This window comes from Ceratotherium simum, chromosome 4 (genome assembly GCF_057802395.1).
Source record: "Ceratotherium simum simum isolate JZ-2026a chromosome 4, ASM5780239v1, whole genome shotgun sequence".
Taxonomy (NCBI): domain Eukaryota; kingdom Metazoa; phylum Chordata; class Mammalia; order Perissodactyla; family Rhinocerotidae; genus Ceratotherium; species Ceratotherium simum.
In genome coordinates this window covers 27,022,085-27,041,101 of record NC_141903.1, presented here as the reverse complement: position 1 = coordinate 27,041,101, position 19,017 = coordinate 27,022,085, and the positions used below count along the sequence as shown (strand labels likewise).

General features: G+C 57.5%; 2 protein-coding genes across 3 annotated transcripts in view; both read right to left on the bottom strand.

Moving 5' to 3' along the window:
* CAMK2A (calcium/calmodulin dependent protein kinase II alpha) overlaps nt 1-6,640 on the bottom strand; it is a 63,234-nt gene extending 56,594 nt beyond the window's left edge. For both annotated transcript variants that reach the window (XM_004428648.3, XM_087429571.1), the window contains exon 1: nt 5,738-6,640. In XM_004428648.3, coding sequence (XP_004428705.1) covers nt 5,738-5,799 — 62 coding nt within the window. In that variant the 5' untranslated portion in view covers nt 5,800-6,640. The remainder of the gene's footprint in view (nt 1-5,737) is intronic.
* Nucleotides 6,641-12,030: 5,390 nt separating this feature from the next.
* On the bottom strand, nt 12,031-18,762 carry ARSI (arylsulfatase family member I). The gene is made up of 2 exons (XM_004428646.3): nt 17,902-18,762; nt 12,031-14,814 (listed from the first exon to the last, which is right to left on the bottom strand). Exons 1-2 carry the CDS (start codon nt 18,216-18,218, stop codon nt 13,410-13,412), a joined length of 1,722 nt encoding a protein of 573 aa, XP_004428703.1. The 5' UTR covers nt 18,219-18,762; the 3' UTR covers nt 12,031-13,409.
* Nucleotides 18,763-19,017: the final 255 nt, after the last annotated feature.

Here is a 19,017-nt window from a genome sequence, read left to right as displayed (position 1 = left end):
TCTGGCATGTGGTACCTGGTGGGCTCAGCCCAGGGCCGGGAACAGAGTATGTGCTCGGGAAATACTTGTTGAATGGAGGCAAGAGTCATAGACATGTACCTCCTTTTATATGACCCCAAGACACCAAGGCCCTCACCCTTCTCCAATACAGAAAGTCCCACTGGCCTTGTGGCTATGCCCCATGAGGACCTAGAGGGCCTGGGCTGGGCCTCAGCAGGTTACGACACGCTCTGGGGGCTGCTCTAGGCTGGCCTGGGGTGGGAGGCTTCCTACAGTGCCAGAGAGAAGCTCAGAAGAGAATGTGACACGGGCAACATGCATGTAGGAGAGGGTGGACTGTGGCAAAGGACCTGCACGCAGAGAGAGAAGGGGAGAGAGAGAAACAGAGCCAGAGACCAGAGACACATAGAGAAAGGAAGAGAGGGACGGGTCAAGAGACAGAGCGAGAGACAGAGCGAGACAGAGAGAGAGCCAGAGGCCCAGCCAGCATGATCTTGCTCTCCCTGCACTGGGAGGTAGACTTGTGCTCGATGCTGTTGGAGCCAGTGTGTGTGTGTACATCCATATGCACCCGTGTGTGTGTGTGTGTGTGTGTTTGCACTAGCAACAGGATGCAGGCATTGCATTCCAAGGCTCTGCCCTCACCCCACAGAGAGGCCCGGGGCCCAGACTGCAGGGGTGCTGGCAGCAGAGTCACTGTGTGCTTGCACAGGGAGGCGGCAGGCGGGAGGAAGGCTCCGCAGCGTGTCAGTGTGTCTCAGCCTGTGTGGGGGCGGCTGTGTGGGGGCGGAGGGCTGCGGCATGCACCAGAACATGTGCGTGCCTGCCGCTCTGATGGCTTGGAGGGGGAGGGAGGAAAGGCTGTCCCCTCCCCTGTCCCTACCACCCCCTCCTTGAGGACCTGCACCCCAGCTTCCCATCCTTGGCCGCTGGCCCCTGCGCATCATCTGGTCCCCTACCCTGCCTTTGCCACGGCCTCTCCCTGTGGCCTTAGGCAAACTATTTCTCTCTGGCTGTTGGCTCACCATCTATGCTATGAGCAGACAGCGTCGCTGGTCCTTCCAGTCCTGATGTTCCAGGAGTCTGAAATTTCCCATGTGTGCCTTCCACAGACGGAGGTTGAAGAGGGGAGCAACTCTAATGGGGCATTCCAGCATCTGCAGAGGTATTCTGATCCCCATTTTACAGATTGTAAAGTTGAGGTACACAAACAACAAGGGATCCACTCAGGGTGGCCCAGAGAATTAGAGGCAGAATCATGATTGGAAAATCAGCAACAGCTCAGAGTTCCCTCACCCACAAGGCCACCGCCCCTGCTCCCTACACACAGCACCAGGGGTGGTCCCTCTCCTCATCCTTCCCCCCATGTGCTGGAGACCTGCACGCTGGTCTAAAGGCTGCCACCATCCCCCTGAGCCAGTCAAGCCTCCTCAAATCTCAGTCTTCTCATCTGTAAGATGGATGAGTAAGCCCTCTACGTGCCTCAGAGATGAGCTAATGGATGGACAAGTGCCTGCTGGCCCCAAAGTGCTGTGAATGTGAGAGGTTGTTAGAAGCAAAATAAAAGCACAACCCTCGTCTCTGGGTGGTACATCGATGTCCAATATCTCTCTCTCCAGTGTTACACCATTGATCCTCCTAACAGCTCTGCCAGGGAATGGCGGGAGTGCTAAACACATTTTGCAGATGGTAGAGCTTGCATCCAAGAGGGAACCTAAGCACACAGGACCCTGGACTCCCCAGTGCAGGGAGCTACCTCTGGGCCCCAGTGTCCCCCACTGATCAGTCCAGCTCAAGCCCAGTTCATGATACAAATCCATGGAGGTAAGAGGGGGCGGGGGGCTCCGGAGCCAGCTCTCTTCTCTCCCTGTGCCAACCTTGCTGGCCCCTGGAGCCCCTCCCCCAGCCCCAACACCACCCTTGAGTCAATTTCAGATGCCTGTTTCTAGAAAGAAAAGAGTGGGTTGTGCTCTCTCCAGTCTCTCCCTCCCTGCCTCTCCCTCTCTCAAGTAAAATCTCCTCTGGAGGCTTTTCTGTACAGCCCAGTGATTACACAGGCTGCAGGGCGATCCTCTGCCGCCCTAACCTCTCCTGGGAGTGGGACTCAGAGCCCAGAGAACGTCTAAGGCTGGGGGAGCGTCCTCCCTTTCCACCTCCTGGAACCTGACCCCTTCGCCCACCCTGGTCTTCAGAAAAGGCCGGGTCTGCCCGGAGCTCTGGCCCCGGTGCCCAGGTCCCCCCTGACCCTGGAGCTGGTGTCATTGCATCCTGCTTCTGAACAAGCTGCTCTGCCCCCAAGGTCTGGGCTTTCATTCCTCTCCTTCCCTGGGAGGAAGGAGGATCCGGGTCAAGGGAGGAGAGAGTGCGCTAGTCTCTGGGTCTCCAGAGACAGCCCCACACCAACCCTCTAGGGGACCTGGAATCAAGTTCCTGGCTTATCTGAATTATATGCTGCAGTGGGCCCTTCATCCAATAGCATCAAGAGGCCCCAGAAGCCCCTGCCCAGGGCCCCCACTCCAGCCTACACCTCCCATGCTGGCTGACCAGGCGGGAGAGGGGCAGCTTCTCTTTCATCCCTAGCCAGCTCTACCCCAGGCTCCTCGAAGACCTGCAGTCACAAGCCAGGCCTCACTGGGCAGGTCGCCAGGAAGCCCTCTAGAGGCACATGCCCTTCTCCCCCACTGGGCAGCCCAGGGCCCTGCAGAAGGCAGTCCAAAGGCTCCCATGTCCCCTTGTAGGGCCAACCCAGCTGCTTCTGCCAGAGATCTGAAGTGGGCTCCTGGAACGGGGACTCAGCTTCTGGCTGGTGCTGCAGCGTCCCGGCTGGCAGGGATGGTGGGTCGCCAATGGAAAGATGGGCCCTCAGGCATCTTTGTTGCCTCTCTCGACAGAAGAGGAGCTATTGATTCCCTGCCAGCCCGGGGGTGGGGGGCAAGGCTTGGTCAGCCCCTCCCCCAAGCTGGGCAAACTCCAGGCAAAAGGTAAACTCGTGGCAGGGCCCAGCCCCAGCCCCAGCCCACCCAGCCTTTGAGGGCAACGGTGATCCCACGGCCGTCCCTTATTGAAGACCCACTGTATGCCAGGCTTGTCACTGCGTCTTCACGTGCACCATCTCATTTTATCCTCACAGCCCTTTTTTATCTCCAGATTACAGGTAGGGGGAAGAGGTGCCGTAGCCTGCCCAGCGTCACAGAGCCATGGATGGTGAGGTCCAGAGCCCGTGCCCCGTGCTGGGCGCTGCCCCTACCTGCCCCACTGGGCCCTTGGACTGTAGCTGCCGTGCTGTACTCCCCTCCTCAGTGACGTACCCCGGCCTTCTCAACCCAGGCATCAGAGGTGTGGAACCTCATCCCCTTTTTCCCAATCTAAGCATCCTTAATCTCGGCCCATCCATAGCCTTCCGATGTCCTGCAAGCTCCTGACACTGCGTGCAACGTTTTGTAGGTTTGCACACTTCTCTGGGCAATGCAGACTTAGCCTTTCATCAGATTCCTGGAGGGATATGTGACCTAAAAAATGTTAACAGCACCAATCATTCCGGAAGGAAGAGGTCCGAAATTGATTAGACAAGGCCTAGCCATGCCTGCCACCCTTGGTTTTCCTGCCGTGGCCACACCAGGGCTCCCCGTCCCCAGAAATTCTGCCCCTGCCCCAGTCCCTGCCAGGCACCCTGGCAGGCACTGGGGCTGAGAAGGCTCACGAAAGCTCTCTCTACCAAGTCGCCCCCACAGCACCCAGTCTTAATGATATCCATCTCCTCTTGGGGCAAAATATCACTTTTATTTTCACTTTGAGGGCCTGAGTCACATCTCAACTCCATTTCCCTGCACTCTGTGACGCAGTCCTGCCAGAGCTCAGCCTTGGTCGCTCCCTGAAAGGCAGCTCCCAGCTCGTCAGGGAATCCTCGGCTCCGGTGGGCACCGGACACCGGCTGAGAACGGGTCCCTACATGAGTTGAGCAGACAGCCCCCGTCCTCCAGAGCAGCCCTAAATATTTTGTTCCTGCTGTCCCCCCCGCCCTCAGCACAAAAATATACTCAGAAAGACCAGGAAGTCTGCAGACGAGTGAGCACACATCTGCACATGGATGTGTGTCTGTACAAGGGAACTAGTGTGTGCCTGTAGGTGTCAGGATAGCCTGGTGTGCAAGTGCGTGTGTGTGTGTGTGTGTGTGTGCAGGCAGCCTACTTGTACACAGCCACAGGCCCACCTCCCACACATATGCAGACACCAGCATGAGCTCCACATGCCTACAGCACCCACACTCCCACCCGAGCTTGGGGGCCCAGGCCCCACATGCACACACACAAATCTTCCTGTGTGCATGCCCCCAGTCCTCACAGATGTGCGTATCCAGACCTCACAGGACACCACCGTGTCCAAGTCCCACAGAGATATATGTGCATCCTCATACAGACATATATTTGCACACACCCAGACCTCACACACGTTTGCCAGCTGATGTGCACACAGCTCCGAACTGCCATACATGTGCACACACTGTGACACATGTTTACACCTTCACTCCCATGCAAATTAGCCAACAGCACCCCTTGTGCCACTCACACACATCCACCCTTGCAGGGCACACTTGCATTTTCAGGCCTTACACATGAAGCACACACCAGCACCTCCTCGTGGTGCACACACATGAACACTTACACACCTTTTCAGTGCACACAAGTGTACCCGAGTCAGTCCTTATACAACAATACACATCAAAATGCACACTTGTGTGTGCACATCCAGACCTCACACCAGCACATACCTACTTACAGGGCCCCTCTTCCCTGCACTCCTGCTGCTACAGCAGGGACCACCCAGGCCACTGAAGCTGCTCTGCCCACAGGGCAAACTCTGCCTGGAAACTGTACCCCTACACTGGATCCAGCCAGAATCCTCCACGCACCTCGGTGGGGGCATCCACGAACGCTTCCCTGACACTCCACAGCCGACTGGGCTACCCCAAGGGGCTCCCCTCTCCCCCATCCTCCCACCCTTCTCTCCACACCAGTCATTGGAGGCAGGAAATGAGCTCTGGGGCTGGACAACTTGGCCAAGGGACCAGAGCTGGTGCATCCTCACGCCACTAGCCCCTGCACCAGCAGTGCCCCCTCCAACTAGCCCGATTGCCCCTCCCCTCCTCCACACGCCCAGGAAGCCTCATCAGTCGCTCAGTTATTAACCCCTGCTGTACTGATGCCCTCACTTCCAGAGGAGCTGGGAGGAGGAGGAGGGAGGGAAGGGGACGTGCGTACAGGGAGAGTTGGCCACTCTGCGCAGCCGCTGCAGGTGTCTAAAGTCAGGAAGGACTACCTGGGAGGTAGTGAACTCTGTCACCAGACATATCCAAGTTGAGGCCAGATGGCCACCTCAAGAGAAACTCAACAGGGGATTCCAGCCTTGGACTCAGCTGATTGGGAAGATCTCTTTTTAACCCTGAGTTTCTAAGAATCCGTGTGTGCCCAGGTGATGTGCACTCATGTGTGTGTGCATGAGCACACTGACATGCATTGTCAACCCTTTGCCCCTATATACACATGCCTGGCTGGCCTCGGCACATTGGTGCACCCGCAAACATGCCCACACCCGGCACTGGGCACCCCGCACATGCAAGTGCCCCCAAACACACGCAGCCTTCCTCCCTGTGTGTGCACAGGAAGCATTGCAGGTGCACACTCCCCGCTCATGACGCTGACCCCCTGCACCCTCTGGGACTCTCTGAGGTGCAACTCACTTTCCCAGTTCCTCGAAGAGCTGGTACTCTTCCGTGAAGCGGGTGCAGGTGATGGTGGCCATCCCGGCGCTGGGAGGGCAGGCGAGGCTCGGGGCTGGAGGACCAGGACTGGGTCGCTGCTGCTCTGCTCCCGGAACTAGGGGCCACTCGCCTGCCCCTGCTGCCGAGTGCAAACTGAGAACCAGCTTGACTGACGAGCCCGGGGCTTCTGAGCAGGGCACTGTGGCTGCTCACAGCCTCGCGAGCCTTCGTCAGCATCCAGGTCCCCATGGCAACCACCTCCGAAACGCCCTGTTCCCGTTGCCCCGGTAACTGCCTCCCCAACACCTGCCTGCCTTCCACTGCGAAACCTGCTCCTGGACGCCCTGGCCCTACTGCACACAATACTGCAGACCTGTGTGGGTCCGGGGGTGGGTGGACCCAGCTGCCCCAAGGTGATGGACCAAGGGAGGGGCTGGAGGAGGGGGAGGAGAACAAACTTAGTCCACAAGTGATCTTCTCTCTCCCCACCTCCCCCACCTCCAACTGTGGGGCCCTTGTAGCAGACAGGATGGGATTAAGTGGGGCAAAAAGGCAGTTGCCATGGTAACAGCCAGTGGCTGCCACATTCTGGGATGGTCCCCAGAAAAGACAGGATGCAGTTACCCTGGCAACTTCTTCTCCTCTGGAGAGACAGGTATTGCCCCGTTGCCCTGACAACAGCTGGGTTCTAAGGTTTACAGGGAACCTATAGCTAATTCATTGGGATCTCTCTCTCTAAGTGGATCACTGTAGTCTCTGTAACTGTCTCTCTGCTCCTCTCCGTATGTTTTTGTTTTTGTTTTTTTTTTGCCTCCACCTCTGTCTTTATTTTGCTCTCTCTCTGCTCTTTGCCATCTTGTCCATCACACTGGCACTCTAGCTTGGGGGAGAAGTGCAGAGGAGACACCAGGATTCTGCAGGGAACAGCCCAGGCTGCCCGCCCACCCCCACCCCTCACGGCTGTGACAGTTGGTGGCCTCCTGGGGCCTCTTCCGTAACCTCGCCCCCACCCCAGGCCTCCAGAGGGACCAGGGAGATGTGGTCTCCTGTGGCTCATGTCCCAGTTTCTGCTTGTGCTTCGAGTCAAGGTGAAAGAGCTGGAGGCGGCCGTGGGGAGGGAAGCACGGCCTGGCATGGAGGGGCGTGGCCACAGACCTGCCCTGAAATCCGCATTCCCAAATTTTGTGGACACTTTCCCTGCCAACTTCAACTCTTCAGGGCAGCTGCCATATCTATGGCCCCAAGATCTCACTCCAAGGCCTGAACGGTTGAGAAGGAGAAGGACTGGAGTTTAAGGATCCGAGTTCAATTCTAGCTCTGACATTTTTTAGCTGTGTGACCCTGGGAAAGTCACTGCCCTTCTCTGAGCTTCCAGCTCCTTTTCTACAAAACAGAACAAAGCTGCCGCTGCAGAGGAAGGCTGTGAAGATAGAGTGGGCTAAGGGCTGTGGAGGCCTTTGGGAAGTACGTAAACACAGGCCTCTTTTTCGTTTCTAGAAGAGGAAAAGGAAAGTCTAAAGGGGGACGATGACCACCTCCATCACTCCAGCATGGACTTAGAATCTCAGACCCTTCACACCCACCGCCTCCACTCAAGCTCATCTCACAGCCCACCAGGCTGAGGTCTCGTGCCAGCAGTGGCCCATGAGCACAGATCAGGTAAAAAGATCCAGGATCCAACCCCACCCCTTCTGAACCTCCAAATTGCCTTACTGCTCACCTCATTTGCTGGACACCTTGTCTGCTTGTTGGTAATCCCCAACCCAGCAGGTCCCTGACTCACGACCCTAGGTCCTGGGGCCCCTGAGACGTCTGGGGCCCCCTCACAACTCTGCCCCTCTACTTGGGAGTCGGGGGTGGGAGAGGATGAGGGGGTTGGCTCTCCGATGCAGCCACTTCTTCCCAGGAGAGAAATGGGAGGGAGGCAGAGGGGGAGGAAGGGCGGCGAGCAAGGGAGGGGGTAATGGCTCAGCCACTAATTGCACCATTACCACCTTCAGAAAAAGGAAAAACCACTCAGTTTTGTTTCTGTGCACAATATGCTTTCCGCTTCTGCCGCCAACGTTGCAATTCAGAGGCAGAGAAGAGAGGCCTGTGCTCAGGGGCTGCACAGCCAGTGGGCAGCGGGTAGAGCACAGAACACCCCTAGAGGCTAGAGGCGTATGCGGGGAAGTGGAGGAAGGGCTGTCCCCCCACCTCCCTGCCCCAGACCCTCTAAGCCTGCCCCCAGGAGGGGATGGCTTCCACACATAAAAGCTTAGTGACCACTGAAGCCACCTCAGTCACTGCCCAGGGGAGAGGAGTGGCAGTGTTGTGCAGTGGTTAGAGTGCCTTCATGACCTACAGGCTGTGTGATTTTGGATGAGTATCCTAACATCTCTGTGCCTTGGTTTCTTCATCTGCAAAATAGAGTTAATAATATTCCCAACCGCCAGGGCTGTTCTAAGGATTAAATGAGATGAGCACAGGGGCTGACACACTGTAAATGCTCAATTATTATTATTGAGGGACTCAAAAATCCCTCCCTCTTCCCACCACTCTCTGAATTTTGGAAGTACACACCACTATCTTCAAGTCCCAGGACATTCTCTGAGTCCCCACTGGAATCGAGCTTGCGGTTTGAACATCACCTTGCCCGGACCTGGTTTGCAGCAATGCCTGTGGAACAAAGGGCTGGGGCTACAGGGAGAGGGGTCACGAGGCCTCCAGCTCATCAGGTGTCAACACAACGCTGCTTTAGAAATTAACAAGTAAAACATAAGGCAAATATGCCCAGAGGCTGTATTAATGGGAATCTAATGTTCTGAGCAAAGGAGGTGATAGCCCTGCTTGGCTTGGAGCTCACTGACCGCTTCACTGATGACATGGAGCATGTTCAGAAGAGAGCAGAGCACATGGGGGGAGCTCCGGCCATCAGGTCACAGGAAGAGCCAGCGGTGACTCAGAGGAGTCCTTGAAGGGGCGGAGGCGTAGACGGCCAGCTCTCTCCCTGTCTCTGATGGGGACCACGAAGGTGGCCTATGTGGCTTCAGAGGGCAAGACCAACCCAGCCCCATCCACCCATCACCCCAGTCACCCGTCTCTCTTCTCCCTGAGTTCCACCTACCTTTTCAGCTCTCCTTTCTCCTCTCCTTCCTCTCTCTCACTTTTCCCCGTTTTCTTCCTTCCCTCCATCGTGCCCTTCCTTCTCAGTCCTACCTATCCTTCCTAGTCCATTTCACCCCCATTCTTGTTTCTATCTCCCTTCCTTTCTGTCTTGGTATCTGTCACCCTTCTCTCCCTCCGCGTGCTGGTCTGGACCCTGTGCACACAGTGCTGGGGGATGGGCAGGACCCAGGCTGCAGGATCCTGCTGGTGGAGAGATGGCCGCAGAGGAGGGAGAAGAGGAAAAGGTCTCATCGGCAACTCCAACGCACGCGCACATACACACCTCTGAACCTTTGAGAACCTAGCGCAGGGTGTGGGCACTGCCTCAGACGGGCACCCCCATCCTGAGTGTAACTGCCACCCTGCCGAAGAGGCACGGCCGCTAATTCACTGCCTCCCCTGTGCCCGCGAGGCTGAGGCTGGCAGCTGTGCCCGGCGGTGGCGGGCAGCGAGGAGCCAGCCCTGCCTCCGTGGCGCTCAGAGAATGAGCGATGATTGCATCAGGGGGACTGTTCCTGCCAGACTCCCCACTCCCTAGGGCCATGGCAGGCATGCAAGCCAGCACGTGTGCCCCCATCTGCAACATGTGTGTGGTACCCAAGAGCCGGCCTGCATGCCACAGGCTGGTGGGCAGGGGTGGGGGCCCTGGAGGTGGCTGAGCATGGCCCTGTACCATAGGCTATACCCCACGTAGACACGGAGGGACACACGGGCCCAGGGCCAAGTTCCTGGGCCATGGCAGGGGAGTGGGTGAGTGACTGTAGCCCCAGTAGCATTGTGACAGCTGACTCAAATCCCACCTTCCACAGCCCACACACATGCTCGCATGCACGTGCCCGAGTGCCCCAGGGTCCTGCAGGTCCTGGGCAGGCGCCACAGAAAACGTGCCATCCGAAGGGTCCCCACAGGCCTGTCCCACTAAGGGCAGTGAGCGTGGGGAGCAGAATCGGTGGAAAGTGGGTCAAGAGAGAACTGATCCTGCAGAGGGGCTAGGTGGAGGGTGATTTGGTTAACTAATTGCAATAAGTAATGCCAGGCTTGCACCCTGAAGGGAGAGAAGTCAGGGGTCAGGGAGCACCACACAGGAGGCACTGGAAGCAGGGAGCCAAGGGGCAGAGGACAACGGCTGCTGGGCCAGCATCTGCACAGCACAACCTGCAGCGGGAGGACCCCGGTTCAAGTTCTGCCATCGGCTCTGAGTACTTACAGCAGGTCTTTCTCCAGCTGGGGCCTCCACTTCCTCCTGAGAAATATGGGGACAAGATGTTCCTTCACTCACTCCAAGGACATGAGAAATAGTTATTTCCACTTTAGAGCCAGGCCCTGTGCTGAGCGCTATTTATACATTTGTCCACAACAAATGTGCGTGGACAGGTACAACGTTGCCCGTTTTGCAGAGATGTGATGTGTCTTACCCATCTAGAGTCTGTGACTTCAGCATCCCCACCCTGTGTTCTTTGGCCTCCCTAAGGGCTGGAAGGGCCCTAAGAGAGCCCATGCCCCTTACAGATGGGGGACTGAGGCCCAGAGAGAGGATGCTGCCCTCCCGCAGTCGCACAAGTCAGGGGCAGAGTCAGTATGACAATCTGGAACTCCTGACTCCCAGAACAGTGCTCCTTCCCTTACCCTGTGCTGCCCTCCCTCTTTATGGCACTGCACGGCTACTTGCCTAGGTCCCAAGGTAGCCAGCAGGCACCAAGTGAGAGGAGGAAATGGTGCCAAGGCCTAGGGTAGAGCTCAGAGCCCTGCCCCTCCAGCCAGGTCTGGGGTGCTCTCCTGGCTCCTGGGGGACTGCTCATCCCTGCCCAGGACTCCACAGGCAGGTCCCAGCTCAGGCAGGGCTGCCCGTGGCTCCAACCCATCTGGCTGACAGATCTGCTGCCATCTGGCCCAGCCAATGGGGAAAGAGGGGGCCTGGCTGGCATCTCTGGGCTCCACTCCCCCAGATCTATGACCCAAGAGGCCAGAGCTGCCTCTGGTCTGCCCTGCCTCTCACCCTTCCCCACCATAGATGGTGAAAGCATCTGCCTGGCACTGCCAGTCAGGGGTCTGACACAGAGTCCAGACTCAGGTGCCCCAGCTGGGAGGCATGGAGGGGCCACAGGAGGTAGGTGGGAGCCACGCTGATGGCTGGGCAGAGCAGAAGCCACAGCAAGCAGGCTGAGCCCCTCATCACCACACCCTGAGTCCTCGTCGCTCCTCATCCAGAGACCCTCCACCTGTCTCGGGCCCGGGCCAGCTGCCAGCACCCTGGTTAGGCAGGCTTGGGGACTGCTGGGTGTGGACCGGGTCACGGGCTGAAGCTTGAGTGGGGCTCCTGGGCTGTTTGCTGGGTTCTGGGTTAGGTAGGACTCTGAGCCAGGCGAGTGCTAGGCCGGGTGTGAGATTAGAGTGAGCCTCCTTCTCAGGGCATCAGGAGAAGGTGCCAGCCCCCAGCCCCAGCTGGACCCTCTAGGTTTGGGGCCAGGTTGGCCACAAAGGGTTGCCTTGGTGCCTAGGGGAGAGCAGTGCACCTGTGGCCCCAAAGGCTGGGGCCCAAGAAGAAAAGCAGGGCTGGAGCCGGAGGCTGGGCCACCCTGCTCAGAGCTGACTCAGCAGGCGTGGGCGAGGCCTCTGTGCAACTGGTACTGGCCTAGAGCTGCAGGGGAGCCCGGCTCCATGCTGCTCTGGAAGGACCCAGCCCACCCAACTGGGACAAGCACCTGGCAGACCTGCAGTATCCTGGGTAATGGGCAGACCACAACCCACCCCTGACGTATGCCAGGCCTGGGACGTCGTCCCAGTAGGCAACTTCCTCCGAGTCTCCCTCCTGAGCAGGCAGAAGTGCTGGCAGTGGCTGGAATCCAGAGGCCTCAGCCAGTCGTGGCCCCTGCCCCACCATGGCCTGGGCATCAACATCCTCGAGTAAGAGGAAGGTTCCCGCTGGGGAAAGCCATAAGAGATAAGAGAGCAGCGCTGGGAGGAAGGGGCCTAAGACACAGATGGTCACCTCCGCCCTGTGCCCCAGGTCAGATGCTCACTCCAGGGCTGAGCCACCTCTGCAGTGGAGATGCAGCTCTGTAACCAGTACTTGAACCCCGCTCCACTGCACCGCACCCACCCCACCCCACCCCACCCGTCCCGCTCATCCCCAAGCTGACGAGTCCTAACAGGCCTCCTTTGCCAGCGACAAAAATAACTATTTTCAAAATTCACAGCAGGGCTTTCGCCTACACACGCTGCGCCGGCTGGAACCTGAAGGGAGATATGCAGAACGCAGTGTGCGGATGGAGGCACGCTATGCAGCAAGCAAGCTTCGAAACCCCCATGCCCTTCCTCCCCACCACTCAGCCCATGCCCCGCCACACACACACACAGCGGTACCCAGAATGGCCAAATGGGAATGGCTCTGAGATCATCCAGTGTACACAGGGCGACATAGGCCCAGAGAGAGTCTGGGGTTGGCCTGAGGTCACACGGTGGATCTGCGGCAGGGCTGGACCAGAACCCATACGTTCCACCTCCTGGCCAGGCTGCCTACCTCCACTCCCATTCACTTGGCCACTGGTCAGCTCACATCTGCCCCCAGTACGCACGTGCACACACCCACGTGTGCTCACGGACAGCAGCGCAGCCCTCCCTTCTGTTAGTGCACTTTAATCAAGTTCATGTGCTCCTCCACAACCGTTATCTTGGCCAGTCCTCTGCAGCCCTGTGAGGTAGGTGGAGCCAGGCTAGCATCCCCATTTGCAGATGGAGAAGTCAAAGCCCAGACTGGAAGGACTGGGTAGAAGGTCAAAGCAGAACCCAGGTGTCCTGACTGTTGGTTCAGGGGTTCTTTTCACAGATGTTTCCACCACCCTTGATCCTGCAGCAGCTAACAGCCGGGCCAATTCCTCTGGGTGCTGGAGGCAGGAAGGAGAGCTCTCCACCACAGTGCCCACCACCAGTCTGGCTCCAGGATTGGCCCAGGCCACGTGAGGACCCAGGAAGGTCACCTCCTGATCCCTGCACCTCCACACTCAGCACTTAGGGATCTCTTCAGAGAGCAGCCAGATTGCCATGCCTCGACTAGGGTCCAGGCTGGAGTTGCCTGTGTGGCCCCTCATCCAAGCAGTACCACAGAGGTCCAGGGTTCAAGGGCAAGGCGTTAAATGAGCTGGAAGGTGGCAAGGTCGGCTGGGAACTCCACCATGGCCCTAGGCACCAGGTCCACACCACAGAGCCACAAAAAAATTGGAGCTCATTTTACAGATGAGGAAACTGAGGCCCAGAGAGCTCATGCTAGTCACCCGAGGTCACAGAGCAAGTCAGTGGAGAGGCAGGACTGGGACCCAGGCATCCTAGTCTAGTTTATTCCCCCCAACCCACAAGCCAAGCTCCCCATCCTTCAACTGAGGGGCTCTCCACCCTCCATTTCCCTGCAGATGGGGACCTGACCTCAGGCTCCTGCCTGGGGAGGATCAGGGCCAGGCTTGATGAGGGAAGTACATCTAAGGGTACAGAGATCCTCGTCTCCCCCACATCAGATCCGGTGGGACATCAGCCTGGTGTTGAGTTTACGGAAAAATGATCGCAGCTTGCAAATCTTGCATTTTTTCTTGCGGCGCCCCCGGGAGAAGCTGCGAGCCCTGCCCTCCTCCTCCTCTTCCTCTTCATCTTCATCAGTGGCCCACGGCCCCCAAGCACCTCCATTAAAGTCGGGATGGGCCCGGGGATTCTCAGCCGGGTAGCGCACAGGGATGGCTGTGCGGTTATAGTCCACCAGGCGGGCCAGCAGGGCGCGAACCACGTCGGGCCGCTGGTCAGCCAGGTCTTCCCTTTCGTAGGGGTCAGCACTGATGTTGAAGAGCCACACGGCCTGGCGGGCACTGGCCATCCGCTCCAGGTTCCACCAGCTTCCGGGGAAGGCCGCCAGTGTCTGCGGCGGGATCCAGTCACCATAGCCGGGGTCTCCGGTCAGCAGCTTCCACTCGCCCACGCGGATGGCGGCCTGCACAGCGGTGTTCCAGATGCCGAAGCCACCCTCCAGGGAGCCATGCCGGGCGTGGTTATAGAGCGGGTCAATGTTGTGCAGGATCTCAGTGCGTGGCGAGGCCCGGCCCTCGCTGATGGCCGGCCACACATCATAGCCATCTAGCCCATCAGCTGCCGAGGCGGTGCCACCTGCCAGACCTACCAGGGTCGGGTACCAGTCCGTGATGTGCACCAGCGCCCGACTTGTCCGTCGCTTTCGCTTGAGCAGGGGGCTATGGACGAAGCCCAGGCCCCGCACGCCACCTTCCCAGTAAGTGCCCTTGCGTCCTCGAAGTGGCCAGTTGCTGCCCCCTGAGAAGGTCTGGCCACCATTGTCACTGGAAAAGATGATGACACTGTTGTTGTAGAAACCATAGCGCTTGAGGGCCCAGGTGATGTTGCGCACAGCCTCATCCATGCAGGTCACCATGGCTGCGTACTTGCGCCGGGCCACGTTGCCCATGGTGCGGTAACGGTACAGGTACTGGCGAGGGGACTGCAGGGGCGTGTGTACCGCCTGGAAGGCCACGTAGAGGAAGAGGGGCCGCCGGGGGCTGTGGTTGGCCAGGATGTGGCTCACGCGCTGGGCGTAGAGCATAGTGGAGTACTGGCCGCTGAGCCCCCAGGCCACACTCTCACCCTCGTGCAGGTCAAAGCCGCACACCCCCGGGCCATCACAGTTGTCATAGGTGTAGTAGTCCACATTGCCCGTGAGCGAGCCCAGGAAGGTGTCGAAGCCCCGACGGGTGGGCAGGCACTCTTTCCGGTAGAAGCCCAGGTGCCACTTGCCCACCATGTGGGTGGAGTACCCTGCTTCCTGCAGCTTTTGGGGCAGCGTCACCTGGTCCAGGGGCAGGCAGTTGGGCTGCCGTGGGCGGATGATGGAGTGCTGGAGGCCTGTGTGGATCTGGTACCTGGTGGGAGCAGGGGGGCACATCTGAATTATCTCACTAAATCCTCACCGCAACCTAGGGGGTGCATATCATTATTATTCCCATTTCCCAAATAGGGAAGCTGGGCCTCAGTAAATTAAATCACTTGCCCAGTGATTCACACGATTAGTAAATGGAGTTGGGATTTTCCAGACTTCAGAGTCCCTCATTTCTAAAGCACTAACTTGCCTAGAGCAAGTCCTGCTCTCCCAGGCAAACTCCTACTCACTCCTCAAAGCCTGGCCCAAATGTTACCCCCACTGTAAAGTCTCTCATTACTCTTCCAAAGAATGAGCCACTTTCGTTTTTGGGTTTCCCCAGCAATTAGTACACACCATCACTGTCCTCCTTAGCCATGGGATTCTACTCAGTTGTACATGCCCTTGGGCCCACTGATATGTAAGGGGACTGCCTCTTACTCAACCTTTTATTCCTAGCACTCAAGAGATGTTCAAAGGACACTTAATTACTTATGGAATGAACAAATGAAGAATGCCACTCCGAGAATTTTAGAGCCAGAAGAGACCCAAGTCATTGTCTAGTTTATTCACTTCGTCTTAAACAGAAACTAGTGTCCAGAGGAGAGGAAGGGCGTTGCCCAAGGTCATTTAGGGGTCAGGGGCAGAACCAGGACTTGAACATAAATCCAAGCAGAATCCAAGCACAGACTGTTTGCTGGCAAACTAGCCTGCCACTTCTCTTCCTGGGGTCGGGGGTGCTCAGTTTGCTCGTGTGTAGGAGTGAGTGAGTGAGGATGGGAGATCTCTAAAAAGCTTCCAGTTCCCAGATTTTATGAGACCAGTTGTTATGTGCCTGTCCATAAGTTCATGTGGCCCCTGGATCCGGGTCACTCACACAGGCTAATGCCTGAGGCAGGAGCAAATGGTTAGCAGAATCCTGCCTTCCTCAGTTACCCATTCATATCCCATTCCCCTTCTGTGGTCAAGGCCCCATGTGATCTGCTTATGGTGTCTTGCCTTTACTCAAGTCTTAAAAGTCCCAGAGTAAATAAGAAGCCTGGAGCTTCATAAGTGTATTAGAATCCAGCACCTTTTTCTCACCCCCGGGAGCATTCAAGTGAAGCTGAGACCTGAATACCTGACACCTCTAACCCCAGCCGGGTCAGGTGTTTCTGTTTTGGATTCCTTATCATAATCTGTTATTGTTGCTAGCTATCATTAGCTACTACTGCTATTTTTAATACCATATGCCACACATATTATTTCATTTACGTCTCATAAAAAACCTATAGGGAAGATTATTATTATCCCCATTCTACAGATGATGAAACTGAGGCTCCCAAAAGGGCAGCAACTGGCCCAAGTTCAGATAGCTGGCAAGCAGAGGAGCCGAGCTTTGAACCCAGGACTATGCAACTCATGCTCAAAATCTCTCATTTTTGTGGCCTCTGCAGACCTCAGTCAAGCTAATGAACGATTAGATTTGATACAAGAACGATTACATTCGATTATCCTAGGTCCTGAGTCGCAGCAGAGCCTCTGTTCATAGGCGCTGGGCGCCACAGAATGCTGGTTTGTAAAGTGGGTGGGCCAGCTCAGAGTCAGTGAAGCCTGTCTGCAAGTGAGTAACATGAGAAACTTTGGCCCTCTCCAGCTCCACCAAACACGGCTGGATGCATTAACAAACACTAATGAGAGCAGTCAGCATCAGTCAGATGGAGCCAGCTGCAGGGGGCGGAGGGCAGACGCTGCCCAGCCACGCTCAGCTAACTCTGCAGATCAGGGGGCTGGAACGCTGCCCTGCTGGCTGCTCATTCCCCTGCTTAAACCAAAAGTCACCTCTCGGGAGAGAAATGCTAACTTGTGCACAACTCTCGGGAATGCAGATTCCTCCTCCCTCTTCTGGAGGTTAGTCAACACTGGTCTTCACCACCACTACCACCGCCCCCACCCGCAACACATATCGGTCCCTCTTCCTCTTTCTCCTGTTCTCTCTCTGTTCCTGGATCTAAACGCTGAGCACCGGATGGAAGGAAGAAAAGGCACCTATTTGACTTCCAGCTCCAGGACCCCTGCCAAGCACCTGGCCTCTCAGGCCCCTCTCCTACAGACCCTGAAGTTGGGTCCAGGCATGAGTTGGGCCCTCCCTGACTCCATGCCTCAGTTTCTCTCATGCAGGAAACAGGGAGACTAAGGCTTTGGTTCCTGAGCTCACACTAGTAGCTTTTGAATGGAACCTGGGAGAAGGCATGCCTTGGACCCCATCCAGGAAGGATTAGCTTCAGCCTCGCCAAAGGATTTTCTCCTAAGTGGCCAGAGTTTGCCTTCTACACCCCCACCTCCCGTTTCCTTGCTCTTTTAATCCTGTAATCCTGCCGCCTTGCCTGTGGACAACTCCTTATGGAGAAAGAAGCATGTCTCCCTAGGGCTCCCAGCCAACTTGGCAGGATTTTGAAGACGAAAAAACAGAGGCTTGGAGAAATGAAGTAACTAGCCTAAGGCTACACAGGTCACAGCATCCTGTGTGTGTCTTTCGTCTGCACCAATTCCTTGGTTTCTTCCCAATGTAGTCATCAAATACTATGGGGACCCTAATCCCTCCGGTGACATAGAGGCTGCCATTTATTGACAGTCTAGCAGGTTACATGCAAATCATTCCGTCCTCACTCCTTTTCAGGATTAAAAACTGTTCTTCACCCCATTTTATGGACAAGAAAACTGAGGCTTAGAGAAGTTAAGTGATTTGCTCAGGGCCTCAGGGTGTGTGAACAGAAGCAGCATTCAAACCTAAGTGTCAGAGGCTGCTGCGTTCCTCCAACAAGGGGGTGACCAGATGTCTCCTTCTCATGGTGTGGAGTGTGAGTGTCCTAGAACATCAAAGGGAGAAGATCTCAAAGATGATCCAATCGATTCAGTGTGCAGGTAGGGAAACTGAGGCCGAGAAAGGACAAAGGACTTACTAATCATCACACAGCAAATTGGGGATTGAACTGGCACCGAGCCCTGGTTTCCCAGGTCCCAACAGGGGAGTGTAATTACGGGGGAAATCTCCCGACTCGGTTTATTTGGGGCTTGGACGGCCAGCCCCAGTGGCCTGGGCCATTCCTACCTGCCGGTGAGAAGTTGGCTCCGTGAAGGCGTGCAGATGGGCTGGATATAATAATTCTCCAACTTGACACCCTCGGCCGCCAGCCGGTCTAGCGTAGGGGTCTCGATATCTGAGCCATGGTAGCCCACGTCGTGGTAGCCCTGGTCGTCGGTGAGGATAAAGATGATGTGGGGAGGCTGGGGTGGAGCGGCCGAGGGCTGCTCGCTAGCCTCCCCGGGCCCGTCGGCTCCCAGGCTCGGCTTGGCCCAGTCCCAGGACAGATAGCCCAAGCTGAGCAGGCTGATCAGAGAGACGCCGGTGAGGGCGTGCATCGCCATGCCGGCCCGCGCGTCCCGGCGCGCAGGGCTCCCAGGGCCTCACCGCCTCGCGCGCCCAGGGCGCACGGCCCGCACGCACGCCGGCCGGCCGGCCTGGACGCTACGAGAGCGCTCAGCGCCCCAGGGGATGGCCCAGCTTCTGGTCCCGGACTGGCGGCCGGACGGCAAGGCCGGCACTGCGCGGCCGCAGCGGGGCGCTCTGGGGAGGTCAGGACCGCGCGGAGCTGCCTCCCGCCGCCTGAGCGCCCGCCCTGCGCCGCCCTGGCTCCCTCTCCCCCAGCTTAGCCAGGCCAGCCTGAGACTCGGCGTGGCGGCTTCCAAAAAGTGCTCTCCACCATCCTCTGACTCTCCTCTTCCTTCTAGTCCTCGATTTCTCCCGCCTCCTAATTTCTCTCGCCTTGCTTCCCCTTTCTCCTCCCCTCGACCCTCCAGCCCCTGGCCCGGCCTCTCGCCCCGCCCGGAGTCCTGAGAACAGTCGGACTCCCCGCAGGGAAGTGGGCAGGACCCCAGTGGAGAAGGGGAGGGAGGCACGGGTTGGGCGCGCCTGGGGGACACCGCTGGAGAGAATGCGAAAAAATTGTAACATCTGCCGGGGCCGAGCCCCAGGTGGAGGGGTGGGACAGCTAGCGGGCTCCGCCCCCCGGGCGGGAAGCCCGGGCAGGCACGGCCCTCTGGCTCCAGCCTCCGCCCTGGCTCAGACCGGGCAAAGGAGAGAGCGGGGCTGCTTGACTTCGATGGAACAGCTCGGGAATGGCCCGGTCAGACATTCCTCGACCTTGGATTCTTCGCATCTCTGAGT

Excerpts from the sequence above, each read along its gene's own strand:
- ARSI (XM_004428646.3), bottom strand. The coding sequence starts at position 18,218 with ATGGCGATGCACGCCCTCACCGGCGTCTCTCTGATCAGCCTGCTCAGC. Across the intron at positions 14,815-17,901 it reads AGCCAACTTCTCACCGGCAG|GTACCAGATCCACACAGGCC; the intron begins GTAGGAATGGCC and ends TGCTCCCACCAG.